The following is a 14,673-nucleotide window of genomic DNA, read 5'->3' as shown; positions in this document are numbered from 1 at the left end:
CTGCCCCTCCTCTTCAACTCTATCATCTTCCTCTTCCTCATCCACTGGCCCCCACACATAGAGCTGAGATCATTGTAATCTGTAGCTACCCCCCACCCCCGCCCCCCTCCCGCGCCAAAAAAAACGCAAACTAAATGGGGAGAAACTCATTCATGTCCTGGATTGTGCTGAGAACAAGAGAAAACACACACATGTGTAAATGTGTGAGTCTATGTCTGTGTATGTGTGCTATTGGAGTGTTTAAAAAGTACTTCTTTTTTTAATTAACGAAGCAAGCACCCGTACACTGTTACTTTAAAAACAAGGGTAAAACAGAAAATGATTATTTTAATACTGTATTTCTTTTTTTTCTTTTTTTGCAAGAACCGTTCAACAAATAATTTCAAACTGAATACAGTACAACTGAGAAAACTTTGCTGGGGGAGTCTACTAGATACGAGTCAACATTCCTTCAAACTGAACTTTTGACAAAAAAAAAAAACAAAAAAAAAACACAGAAAACAAATAAAGTAAGGTCATGAAAAGGGTTCACCACAGTAGTGTGAAAGAAGCAGATTTCGGGTTTGGGGTGGGGGGGTGTGGGGTGAACTGGGGTGTGGGGATTAGCAGGCGAGAATGAGGGGGTGGGGGGTTATTATTGCCTCAATCAGCCATTGGTAGGACAGACATCTTTATTCTACATCATTTTCCAAAAAGTAAAGAAAAAGGAAACGGAACAGAAATGAGACTGTGAAAAAAATCCCGAAGATTCCTCTGTGTCAGTCCCTTCGAAAGGCAGAGAAACCAAACTGTTTGAGAGTTCATGAAATGCACGTTGTCCTTTTAAAAATAAAATAAAATAAAATAAAATAAAAAAAGAAGTTTGTACATTACTTTTCCTTTCGGGTTTTTTCATGTTTACCTGCATCACAAAGAAACACTGTCCCCTACGGGCGTGTGGAGCTGTGAAGGATCTCGAAACCAGGAGAGAGGAGGGAATAAATAAACATTAAAAATAAAAATAATAAAAATAACGGTGAGAACACGCAACAAGAAACCTCCTTTTACTTTTTAAATCTCAGCAACAACAAAAATAAAATAAACAGTAGTAGGAAAGGAATAGTCAAAAAGAGAAAAAGAAAATCTTTTTTTTTTTTTTTTTTACAAGTTGTCATTGCGATGAGGGAAAAGGTTGAGTACCACCGAGGAATGCTGTACCTTCTCTCTCCCTTTTGGGGAACGGGGGGTCAAATTGGTCGTACCCCCCCCATGCCAACCCAGCCCCACCCAATGTCCTGGAGATGAGCATCAGCTGAAGGGATTGAGGAGCCAAGCAACCAACCAATACAAGATGCTGTTACCGGGGCGACCTCTCCGTCCAATCAGAGTGGTGGGGGCGGGGCGAGTGGGGGGGAGTGTGTGTTTATTAGTACATTATAGGTGTCTTCATGTATCCTCTGTTTTCTATAGAGAGACAGAGAAAAGAAAGGACATTAAAATAAAGCTTCAAGGTTTCCACAAGACAGCATTGTCTTTTAAAAAATCAAAAGCACATTACACATTTTATCACCTTAGACCAAACAATGAAACCAATAAAAATGCAGACAACATCATTTCATTGCATTAGCATATGCAGGATATCATGCACATCTGCATGGTCAAATTTTATTTTTAATGGCAGTGACCCTTCATCAAGTTACACTATTTACAGAAGAAATTTAGGTTGAACACCTCATCACCATCTTGGAATCGAACCTGTAGCACTAAGACCGGGGCCTGCATTCATAATGCAGTGGAGGATGGGCCCCACCTTTGTAGCTGGGTTCCTCCCGAGATTTCTTCCCTTTGGGGAGTTTTTTCATGCCACAGTTTGAGGGTTTTTCTCCCCACTGGGAGTTTTTACCTGATGTACCTGCAATTTGGGAGTTCAGGCCTGGTGTGTGCTCTGTTTGCTGTTTCTTGTCCTTTATTTTCTGCTACTTTATAAAGCATGTTTGTGACAGTTCTCTGTAAAAAAAAAGCGCTACGCAAATAACAATGAATTTAAAAAATGGAACTGAATAAAGATTCTCTCTGTTTGAAGCGCTAATTTAGGACCGGGTTTTCCCCGTCCAAATCCTAACCTTATCTATTATGAGCTAAAAAGGCGAAACCAGTGCTATCGTCCTTGCATTCAGTTTGTCTGGCAGCAGGCTGTGCTGGAACATTTTTATACGCTTCCCCCCAGAATGGTGAGGTCACCACGACAACATTAGCAACAATCTGGCACAAATCCAGGTCCCACTCTCTGGATGACAGTCACATGATCTGCCACTTGTACGTACTGACAGTCTAATCGGGGTACTGTCCAATTTACACAGTTGGTCACATGGCCTACGCAACACAGTCACAGCCAATGATGAGCAGGCCCAGAGATTTCAGATTACAGGCGGGAACCCTTAGCATTAATTTCAACTTCCTTTGAGCAGAAAAGGATGCAGGAGGAAGTAACCTGCTGTTGCAGTGCAGCTTGAAAGACAAGACAACCACATTCACACAATTCACATACAATAAATGCCATCTCAAAAAAATTTTTTTATCAATAATCAATTAGTAGTACCAGGATTATCCCAAAACAAAAACGTGAATGAAAATAAATAAAATTTAACAATAATAATAATAATAATGTCCAATAAAATGGAATAAAGTCCAATAAAGCGTATAGTGAACTTTACACATTAATCAAACACGCAGGAATAGAAATATTCTGCAGATGGGACAGGGAGAGTGACATCAGCTGGGGAACAGGTCAGTGAGAGTGGCACTGGACCGATAATCTGGACGCACTGCGTACACTACAACAGGAAACAGGAAGGAACGCGGTAATTAGCCAGCGTTCCGTATTACCGCTGTTGTTGTTATCCTCCATGGGTGCGCACTGTATCCCTGGAATTCCACACAAATGAGTTCACGTGCGCTCAGGATGTGAACGTGCGAGGCAATCAGAGAGATACCATCAGCTACACGACAACCCCCCCCAGGAAAAAATACCCTCCCGTAAACATTTGCAAGAGCGGTGTTGTTGTTGAAATCAAGGATATTTACATCGATTTAAACGGTATTTCCCAGTTACGTAAGTGGATTGTTCCTGGGAAATTTTTTATTTTTTTTTGCGGTACGGTAAATACTGTAAAAACCAATCTGGGGCTTGGAACCCACGGCCATGTGGATGTAATTTGGAGAGAGGACGTGCGGACAGATGGCCGCGCCTTCCCTTCGACATCGGGGGGGTGCGTTTGCGTTTTGCCCGTGCCTGTTCCTGCCCTTGAGGGGAAACCTGCCGAAACACCTGCTCCTGGCTTCCTGACTTCTCGGAATCAACGCTTCTCCGGGGGGGGGGCGTGTAAACCCAAGCACAGACGACATTAGGACTGCATCCTGGCCCAAAATCTCTCCCACATGCCGACTTTAACAACACCTAGAGCTTCACTGATTCTTTGTGGGCACAAGTTAGATGTTCTTTTATTTCTGCTTCAAGAGGAACATACGCAGTAAAAATATACATTTGAATATATATTGTAACTGGCAATATAGCGAATTATTTTTTGCTTGTAAGAGTCTTTCGGCAGTGAAATGTCACAAACTGGTTTTATCTGTGGACTAAATCTTTTCCATTGACGAAGTTGCCCTCGAGAGTCAGACTGAGGGGCCTTCCTTTGCCCAGATTACAAGGCCATTGGAACCCTGCCATTGGCTGAGCGTGCAACCAATAATTCTGATCCAACGGCACCAGGATGGGGGATTCAAGGAAATCCTCAAGATCACCTCCATGCAGTGATGTCACAATGGCATTGTGATGTCACTAACACAACGCGCTGGCCCACAAGCCTGAACATTTCACACCAACGGCCGACTTACACAGCTGTGATCAACACAACATACTTCCCTGTGAAAAATGATATATTATTATACACACTGTATACCCTCACAATATAGCTAAGTACACACCAGATTTGAGCGCAGATGCTGGTCTGCTCTAAACACACACACACACAGTGCACCGCAGCATCTTTCATGTTACAATTGGGGGGAGGTGGGGGGGTGGTGTTATCCATAATTACTCTAACCCCCCTCCCCACCCCCCCCCCCCTCCCCGAAGCCCACTGGCCCCATTACTTTGTGCACACACTGCAGACACCCAGAGCGCAGACACGGGACTACAGGACGCTCAGGAACCTGTCTCCGAACGGCTGCAAATTCTACTCACTGACCAATTACTGACCCGAAACAACTTCTTTCAGGAGAGAGAGAGAGAGAGAGAGAGAGAGAGAGAGAGAGAGAGAGAGAGAGAGAGAGAAACAAACAGCAGAAAGCGAGGGAGGAGGAGGAGGAGGAGGACGGCCCCCCCGGGCCCTGTTTCCCGGGCGCGAGCGCGGTGTGCAGTCGCCGCTGGAGCCGCTCGTTTCGCCGTTTCAGCCTCGTTTGCAAACGCATAATTAGCTCGCGCGGTTGGCCCGCCCGTTGCCATGGAGCAGGTACCGTACCTGAGATGATAAAACGAGGGGGAAGGGAGGGGCTGGGGGCGGGGGGGGGGGGAGGTGGGGTACGGGGGTGTTCATTTTAACAACGAAACAGGGCGCTGCGATTTAAATGCACTCGCGAGTTAACATGAGCAACTCGTAACGACACCCCCCCCCCCCCAAATCCATTTCACTTCACTTCTTCTTCCCACCCCCCCTCTGTCACTCCCTCCACAATTTCCCCCTCTTGTCTTTTAGTCTAATAGTGTAATAGGATGTTTTTCTTTTCTTCTGTGTTCAGCAGTTTCTGCGTACCTCGACCCGTCCTGATTAATTCATTTTTTTAAAAAGAAAGGCCTTGCGCCAGCATAACGAGCAGGTGAGTTGGGGTGGTGGGGGGGGGGGGGGGGCACGAGGTGGTCGGTGGGGGTGGGGGGGGGCGCGAGGTGGTCGGGTGGTGGGGGGGTGGTCGGTGAGGTGGTGGTGTGGGGGGCGAGGTGGTCGGGTGTGGGTGGGGGGCAAGAGTGGTCGGTGTGGGGTGGGAGGGGGGGGTAGGGAGGGAGCTGAAAATCGGGAAGAAGGGGGCGTCGGTTAGGAACTCTCCATGGCGACGGGGTCCCGCGAAGGCGAACCCGAAGGCCTTAATTAAAGGCGTCGCTCGAGCCGCGCGTAGCGTGGAGGCCTGACGCCGCGGCGCGGGGGGGGTTAAGCAGGACGGGTTAATCACATCTCCCCCTCGGCGTTAATGCGTCGGCCCGCTGAGCACGGCTCCTCCCGCTCGTCCCCTGAACACGCTCGGGCGAGGCCCTCTCCAGGCTCCCAGGCGCTCCTGTATTTTAGTCAGTTTTTTGTTTTTGTTGCACATTTCGGTTTTTGCACATTAAAGTGAAAGTCATCTGCACAGAGGATTTTCCCCTGTGTGCACCGAGGAGAGAGAGAAAAAAAACCTCCAACACTCCATAAAAACCCCCCAGAGGTACGATGGTGTGGTCAGTAATTCAGGGTAAAGTCAATATCACAACCGCTAAATGTCACACATTACGGTAAAACTGGCACAAGCAGTCAAATACTGTAAGCAAAACACGACGAGAGAAAGATAAAAGAGAGAGAGAGAGAGAGAGAGAGGGAGAGAGAGAGAGAGAGAGAGAGAGAGAAAGAGAGAGAGAGACAGAAAATACACTGCAATCAAGACACAAGAGAGCTAGATAAAGACGTTTCCATTCGAAGATCTAACATTCACGTGAGCAGCGCATGCGAGTACAGCATATGACCCTAGCCTTGCTACTGCCCAGGGACAAACAGACCTCGCAGAACTCACTCCAGCAAACCTAGACTCTGAAGGCTCCTGCCCCGGGTGGGAGGGTGCGGTCGAGCGAGGTACGCAACCCGAATTTCTTCAGTAAACTGAGGTCACGCGAGAGAAGGTCGGCCAAATCTGACCGGGACAAACGGTTAGCACTGGTTTCGGGGGTCACGTGACTCCGGGTCAAAGGTCAAAGGGTCAGAGGTCGCGCAGACAGTACCTTGTATGGCTGAGTTCTCCTGCTGGTTCCCGTTCTGCTCCGTCTCCACCTCCGGAATCACGGCCTCTGCGATGGGAGAAGACGCTCGTTAAAAGAGCCCACTTACCTGCACCGTTAATCAATCACCTGAGTGGCCACAGCGTAATCTTATCAGTTCACACTTAATCTATGCACACGCGAGGCCACTTAAGAAACACTAACGGGGCGTTCTGGCAGATAGCTGCCAAGCTGAACGCAAACGGCAACGCAGAGTCATGCTTTATCAATCACACAATCATAGTTCATAGACTCTACACAACGGCAAAAGGGGATCGTGACCAGTTGTTGCTGAGCACCTTGTGACAGTGTTGACAGAGTGGTTAGCAGTTAGAGGCGGTTAGCGGTGGTTAGCGGTTAGCTGTGGTTAGCGGTTAGCGGTGGTTAGCGGTTAGCGGTGGTTAGCAGTTAACGGTGGTTAGCGGTGGTTAGCAGTTAGCGGTGGTTAGCGGTTAGCGGGGTGTCTACGTGCATCGTGATTGGCCGAGTCTATCCTCGCGTACGGCTCGTCCCAGCGCCCGGCAGCGCAGTCTATCGGCGAGGCCTCACCGGCGGGTCGTCGGCGTCGCCGAGGCAACGGTGCGCGAAAAGGAAACGCCGCTTCCTGAATAAATTTCCCGCCCTAATCAGCCCGTTCGCTAAATGCGAGCAGATGTGCGTTCCGCTCGGGGAGCCCGCGAGACTTCCGCGTAATCCGTCCGCTTAAAAATGTTTACAGATAAAACCCGCGGAGGAATCAGGCGGCCATTACAATTACTCGCCCTTTTTAAGCGGCGGGAGGTTGGCTTCCCGGCCCCTGAGATAAGCATCGCCGCGGAAACCCGGCCAGCCGTGGCAACCATGACGACAGCGGCAGCAAAAGAGAAACAGGGGCTCTTTCAGAGGAGGGGGAGTAGTGCACACACACACACACACACACTATACACACTCACACACACACACACACTATACACACTCACACACACACACACACACACACACACAGAAACACACACACTACACACACTACACACACACACACTACACACACACACACAGACACACACGAAACACACACACTACACACACTACACACACACACACTACACACACTCACACACACACTCACACACACACACACAGACACACACACTACACACACTACACACACACACAGAAACACACACTACACACAGAAACACACACACACACAGACACACACACACTACACACACTCACACACACACACACACAGACAGACACACACACACACAGAAACACACACACACACACAAACTACACACACTCACACACACAGAAACACACACACACACACACACACTACACACACCACACACACAGAAACACACACACACACACACTACACACACACACACACACACACACACACACACCACACACACACACACACACACACCCACACACACAGAAACACACACACACACACTACACACACTCACACACACACAGAGAAACATGATGTTGTAAATGATCGAGACGGAGCTGTGAGGAGGTGCATAGCTTGTGAGGAGAGGAGGAGGTGCAGAGTCTGTGAGGACAGGAGGAGGTGCAGAGTCTGTGAGTACAGGAGGAGGCGCAGGGCCTGTGAGGACAGGAGGAGGTGCAGAGTCTGTGAGTACAGGAGGAGGCGCAGGGCCTGTGAGGACAGGAGGAGGTGCAGAGTCTGTGAGTACAGGAGGAGGCGCAGGGCCTGTGAGTACAGGAGGAGGCGCAGATTCTGTGAGTACAGGAGGAGGTGGAGAGTCTGTGAGTACAGGAGGAGGTGCAGAGTCTGTGAGGACAGGAGGAAGCACAGGGCCTGTGAGGACAGGAGGAGGCGGTGCAGAGTCTGTGAGTACAGGAGGAGACGCAGATTCTGTGAGGACAGGAGGAGCGCAGAGTTTGTGAGGACAGGAGGAGGCGCAGGGCCTGTGAGGAGGGGAGGAGGTGCAGAGTCTGTGAGTACAGGAGGAGGCGCAGGGCCTGTGAGTACAGGAGGAGGCGCAGATTCTGTGAGGACAGGAGGAGGCGCAGGGCCTGTGAGGACAGGAGGAGGCGCAGGGCCTGTGAGGACAGGAGGAGGCGCGCTCACCGTTGAGGCTCATGCGGAGCGTGTCGGGGGAGGTGGCCTGCTTCAGCGCCTGCTCCACCTGCTCCCGCCGCTTGGACTCGAACTCCAGCGCCTCCTGCAGTTTCCTCTTGGCCTTCTTCTCCTTCTTCAGCCGCTTCTGGATGGAGGCTGAGAGAGAGAGAGAGAGAGAGAGAGAGAGAGAGAGGGAGGGGGGACAGAGAGGGGGAGAGAGAAGGAGAGAGAGAAAGAGGAACAAAGAGAGAGAGAGAGGTGAATGTCTGAGAGAAGTGAATGTGTAGACTCAGTATACAGAGTACACCTACTCTCTCAGAAACCCAAAGTCCTTCTCACACAAACACACACACACACACTCACACATGCACACGCACACACACACCCACTCACACACACACACACATACTCACACACACACACACGCACGCACACACTCACACTCACACATGCACACACACACACACCCACACACACACACACGCACACTCACACATGCACACACACATGCACACTGACACGCACACGCACACTCACACATGCACACACACACACACACACCACTCTCACACACACACACACACACACACACACTCACACTCGCACACACACACACACAAACACACGCATGCACACACACACACACCCGCACACACACACTCACACATGCACACACACACACACCCACTCACACACACACACACACACACACACTCACACATGTACACACACACACACACACCCACTCTCACACACACACACACACACACACACACGCACACGGACACGCACACACACATTCACACTCACACATGCACACACACACACACACACACACACACACACACCCACTCACACACACACACTCACACTCGCACACACACACACACCCGCTCACACACGCTTGCCCTACCTCTGCTCTGTAGCTCAGAGGTGAGCTGTCTCTCCAGGCTCTCCCTCATCTCCCTCTCTCTGTACAGCTCCATCTTCAGCTCCTTCTTCTCCTGCTGGATCTGTTTGTCCTGAACACGCGTGTTATCAACCGCCACCTTCAGGAGGCCCTGGGACACACACACAGCACAGAGACTGTAATATACCTGCACATCAACAGGCTCTGAAATAGACAGACACACACACACACACACACACACACACAGCAGAGAGACTGTAATATACCTGCACATCAACAGGCTCTGAAACAGACAGACACACACACGCACACTCACACACACAGCACAGAGACTGTAATGATCGTATTGCACATGCCCTTAAACAGAACAGGGACTTTAATATACCCCCATGTTTAGCAGGCTCTGACACACACACACACACACGCTCACACAGAGCAGGTGCATTGTGGGACCGTACCTGGATGTTGGTGAGGAGCGTTTCCACGGAGGAGAGGCCGTCGGCGAACAGGAAAGGGGCGGGGAAACCGGGGGGCAGGCCCTGTCCCGACAGCTTCTCGAACCCGGGCCTCATCATGTGCAGCGCCAGCTGGGTGTCGTCTGCGAGAGCGGGGATGGAAAGAGGAGCGGGAGGACAGCGTTACCGCGACGACCCGCACCGCGTAAGCATGTCCGAGGGGCGGACAGCGTTACCGCGACGATCCGTAACGCGTAAGCGCGTCCGCTGAGCAGACACGCTCACAGCCGCCGTTTCATTGGCTGTGCAGGCCGGCGAGCTTCCGCTGCTGCATTATGGGTTCAGCTGCGTCTGCGCTGAGCCCATAATGACCACCAGTCAGTAGCGCAGTCTTCTCCTGAGAAAACGTTCACCCCAGCGACACCCACCCACCCGGGGTCTGTACTGCAGGGTTACCTGTCCCCCTGGAAACGACTCACAGATCGAGGCCACGCGAGAAAAGGGAGAGGGGAATGGAGACGGAAAAAGAGACGGAAGACAGGCAGGGAAAAAGAGGGAGGGAAAGAGAGGAAAAGAGAGGACTAACTGCAGGTGAAACGAGAATGAGGCCGCGATGAAGCTGACCGAACAAAAGGCGGGAAACAGAGTGATGCATCATGGGAGGAACAGCGGTTCCCACTATCCCCCCCCGCCCCCCCCCCCAAAATGCATATGGCCGAGGCGCTCAGGAGGTGGGGTTAATCTGAGAAAGGGGCGGAGACAGCTGCCCTTATCTCCCTGCGCAGCAGATGCTCCTGGTTACAGCACGGATTCGTCTTACTGCTGCCGGGATGTCTGGATTGATTCGCCCTCTCCCTCTCCCTGTCAGGGGGGGGGTACAGGGGGAACGGGGGGGACGGTGGGGGGGGGGACGGTCTGTGACATTTCCAAACTGGCCCGGTTCTGTCGTAGCAGTCGTAATGGGCATTAGTTATGATCCGCGCTGCACAACGGAGACTCCACACCAGCAGACCCTCCTCCCTGTGTGCGTTTTCTTTTTTTTTCTTCATTTCTAAAACCATAAATTTTCACGTGACTGTTAGGGGCGGTCTCCACCACACAAAGTCCCACAATCGCTCCCCGCTACATGATCAAGTAGCCTAGCATAATTTTTGTAGCAACCTCAGTTAAAGACACCCCACTCTGGAGTAACCCTAACCATTTACTGTGTGAGAACACAAGTATGTGATAATAAGAATGTTCTTATCTTAACAGAACATTCTAATGCTGATGTCACAATCACTACTGGTAACCGGAAAAAAAACACTGAGTTCTACAACACTGACAGGGGGCCCTCAAAAAAAACATTAGAACACAGGATTTTCTGGGGTGGGGCCCCAATGCAAGATCTGTTCAAGGGTCCCAAAATGCCTGCTGGAGCCCCTGCTGAAGGGGGGGGGGAGGTGGTGTTCAGAGAGAGAGCTTTTATACACCTCCCCAAGTGTACTTCCCGCATGTGTCTTCCATACTTCTTACTGGGGGTACTTTAGGCCAATCCATGTGTTATACAGGCACACAGGTGTGTTTGCCTAAAACACTGTCTTTCAGAAAGTGATTTAAAAAATGGCTTAATCTCATTGGTGGATGCAGCGAGTGGACTTCCTGTCTCATTGGCCCTCTGAACAAGCCTGCACTTAATTCCCTCACAGTGGAAAGGCCGACTGACTGACTGACCCTTCCGTCCGTTTCCCGTCCAATCAGATTCGGCCAAACGTCCAGTTCAGCCTGACACCCAGGGTTAGCCGTCCAATCAGAAATCAATTCAGTTCAGAGAAAGAAAAAAAAAAAAAACGGGGAACGCAAGGCCTCGCCGGAGGAATCTCTCTCCCCCCCCGTCTCGTCTGAGAGGAGGAACGTGCAGAAAGAAAGGTTGTAGAATTTAATAATTTGAGGAATTAAATTAATAAGTAAAGGGGAAGAGGGAGGCAACAAAGCGTGGGGTTTAATTAGCGTCAGTTTCAGAGAGCTGTTTGACACCCCAACCTCCGAAGCTGATGATTATTCGGAGATTAAATTAACTTTAATGAGTTTTTTTTTTTTTTTTTTTTTTAACTCCCGCAAATTAGCCTTTGAATGGTGATACGTGGAATATTCAGTGTGAGATGAACTGGGTCAAAAGTGTCCCTATTTAACCTGAGGAGAGTTGGCATAGGGAGCTTCATGTACTGTGGGAAGAACTCTCGCTCTCTGTTTCTCTCTCTCTTTCTCTCTCTAAAAAAGCACAGAACTGGTGTCAGATGTATGGTAGACCAAAGGGGACAACTGGTCCTGCACTCGTACAAACAGAGGACACAGACAGCTACAACGGGTGGCTCTCTATATTAAAAGCCTATTTAAAGTTGCGGCTCAACAGCGCCCCCTTTCTTCAGGGGAAAGCACTTCAGAGTTGCCCTTCTGTCAGCGAAAAGCTCCAATGGCATTTTACATTCAGTCCATACAACTGACTGGAAAATCATAAAATGCACTTCAGTGTAATTGCTCTGCAGTGTGTATGTGTATGTGCGTGTGTGTGGGTGTCTGTGTGTATGTGCGTGCGTGTGTGTGTGTGCGCGTGCATGTGTGTGTGTGTGTGATTCAGGATCCCTGGCAACCAAATTTAGTCACCGCTTGCCCTCCACCATTCCAGGAATGCCTCTTGCATGTTCAACACTGTTTCTCTCGCCCCCCCCCCCCCACCCCTCTCTCAAGCTAATTTGCGTCCTTTTCTTTTCTTTTTTCTTCTCTTTTTCTTTTCATAAAGCGAAGCAGGTAGCCTGGCAAACGGCTCTCCCTGGCAGCTCGCCCGCCCGCTCCTGCGCCGAGCCGAGAGGCTCCAGTTTAATTAAAACTTCTCCGAAAGTTGCTTAGAACAGCAATCGGGTTCTGACGATCAAAAAAGAAAAAAGAGAAAAAGAAAAAAAAGGCCTTTCAAAAAGCCATATGGATGTGTCCCTGTTGTAACATTAAGAGGGCAGCTTTCGGGCCCCAAACAAACAAGCCCCCGTTCGCACCAAAGAGGGCGCAGCGCTTTTAAAAGCCAGGCCGGCTTTTGTTTGCGTATTTATGAATTCGCTTTTTCCCACAAGTGTGCTCGGAAACAAGCGCAGCGGCTGCCAGAGAGAAGTTAAGAGGCTAGCGCTTTTGAAACCCCGCCAAGCGCTTGTAGTTTAAAGTGTGCTGTTCTGGCTTAGTCAGACAGGGTGGAGGAAGAAAAAAAAATTTAAGAAGGGAAAACAAACTAGACTCTTTCGCCGTTTTTGGAAAAAGCTCTTTCGCTTAAAAAAAAAAAAAATCTATTTTTTTTTTACAGAGAGATTTGCCAATGTGCTTATCTCTAAAGCGGAACAATAGAGCATATTTCCATCAGAAATCATTAGACGATTTCAAATAATTTCCGTGTGACTATTTCCATGAGGGCTGAGGGAAAACTTGATTGCAACCAGATGCCACCCGTCTGTTTTACAGAACCCCGGTCCGGAGCGGCCAAATTAGCCATTTTGTCCCTAACCCTCTGTCTCAGCTTTTCCAAGTGACACTATTGATACACTATCGATTTTTGTGTTTTTTTCTTCTTCTACGGTTTATGAATGTAAATCTCTCCCCCACTCTTTCTCTCTCTCTGGATATTCTGGTACGATAAAAAAAGCCATTGCATTATCTATAAAGTCTGTAAGTATTTGGACAGTGACACATTTTTTTTGTTGTTTTGTCTCTCTGCTCCAGCACATTGGATTTCAAATGAAACACAGAATATTAGGTTAAAGTGCAGACCTGTCAGTTTTAATTTAAGGGTATTTACATCCATCCACGAAACCCCCGTCATTCATCCAGTTGACTTACTTTTGCACAGCTGAAAATGGGGGGGACATAACACAAAAACAGCTGTTTCAGTAAAATGGTAAAAACATACAGGCCATGAAATAAAACATGTGGTGTGTATGTGCACATAAAAATGCAATGGCGATTTCTGTGTTTATCATGTCTGACTATCCAGAAATGCAGGAGACTAGTGGAAAATAAACTAAATCGCGCTCTGCATAGACCTCAGATCCACCACTGGAATTTCTGCCAGCAGATAAAGACCTTTTCGAGGCCTAGTCACCTTTCGCACTGCGCTGGAGAGGCCGTCACACCTGGCTCGCCTGCAGTGCATTGTGGGATTTTTAAACCTAGATCCACGCACAAGGCGGAGGGGGGGAGGGGGCGTTAAGACTGAGAGCTAAATGCTGCAGTGGTTCACTGCTCCCCTTCAGCACGTACACAGGAGAAGCACAGATGTCTCAGAAATCCCTTCTGATGCATTAGCAAATCTTCCACATTTCAAATTTACGAGCGCGTGTCCTTGGAGACGCCAAATTCCACCCCCCCACCCCCATCCAAGAATATCATACAGCTGCCCCTGACCCCCCCAACCCCACCCCCCCGCTGCCTTGCCTCCCGGATCCAGAAGATGATAACTGTAATAATATTACATAATATCACACGCGGTGTGACGGCGTCCTCTCGACCCCTCCGTAACGCACAGGAGATATCGGCGGTTAATTACGGTTTATTTGCGGTGCAGACCGACTCGTTGGCGGGAACAGACCGTGCCGAACGCCCGTGCCACACGCAGGAGGAGAGGTCGGCTCTGTCTTAACGAGCGAGAGCCAATCGGGCGAGGCGAGACTGGAGCCCGCGCCTCCCGCTCGGCCAGAGACCCCGAAGACGAACGCGCTAGCAGTCGGCCGAAGGCGAAATCGCCCCCCTAGCTGAGGGGCAAACGTCGTTACTTTGAACCTGAGGGTTTGCGTCGCCAGAGAGCGTTGTCACGGTAACCCGCTACAAGGCTTCACCGCGCCTCACCGTGCTTGCTAGCGAACTAGCGGAGCTACGTCCGCTACGTCCGCTCCGGCTACATGGGGCGGCTGCGTGCCCAAACCGGGCTGGCGGTTACAGGTGCGTTACAGATTTGAGTCCCAGGTGGGGGCACCGTAACACCAGACCAAAGCAATGGAGAACAGAACAGTGCAGAACAACGGAGAACAGATCGGAAGAAGAGAGTAAAACAAAGATGAAGAAACAGACTTAGAGTGGGATAACAGAGCCGGGGCAAACAGGAAGAGGACGGAAACCAGCGACGGCGAAAGAAAGAACAGGAGGAGAGAGAGAGAGGGTGAAGACAGGATCT

General features: G+C 49.8%; 1 protein-coding gene across 1 annotated transcript in view; it reads right to left on the bottom strand.

The window, feature by feature from the left end:
• Positions 1–319: 319 nt before the first annotated feature.
• LOC135249890 (dachshund homolog 2-like) overlaps positions 320–14,673 on the bottom strand; it is a 98,211-nt gene continuing 83,857 nt past the window's right edge. The window contains exons 8-12 of the mRNA XM_064325565.1: positions 9,489–9,628; positions 9,034–9,181; positions 8,130–8,276; positions 6,002–6,067; positions 320–1,443 (exon numbers count right to left, since the gene is read on the bottom strand). Of these exons, the coding sequence (XP_064181635.1) occupies positions 1,406–1,443; positions 6,002–6,067; positions 8,130–8,276; positions 9,034–9,181; positions 9,489–9,628 (539 nt within the window). The 3' untranslated portion in view covers positions 320–1,405. The remainder of the gene's footprint in view (positions 1,444–6,001; positions 6,068–8,129; positions 8,277–9,033; positions 9,182–9,488; positions 9,629–14,673) is intronic.

Source organism: Anguilla rostrata, chromosome 3 (genome assembly GCF_018555375.3).
Source record: "Anguilla rostrata isolate EN2019 chromosome 3, ASM1855537v3, whole genome shotgun sequence".
NCBI lineage: Eukaryota > Metazoa > Chordata > Actinopteri > Anguilliformes > Anguillidae > Anguilla > Anguilla rostrata.
The sequence above is the reverse complement of the archived record's forward strand: the minus strand, read 5'-3'. Positions and strand labels throughout refer to the sequence as shown.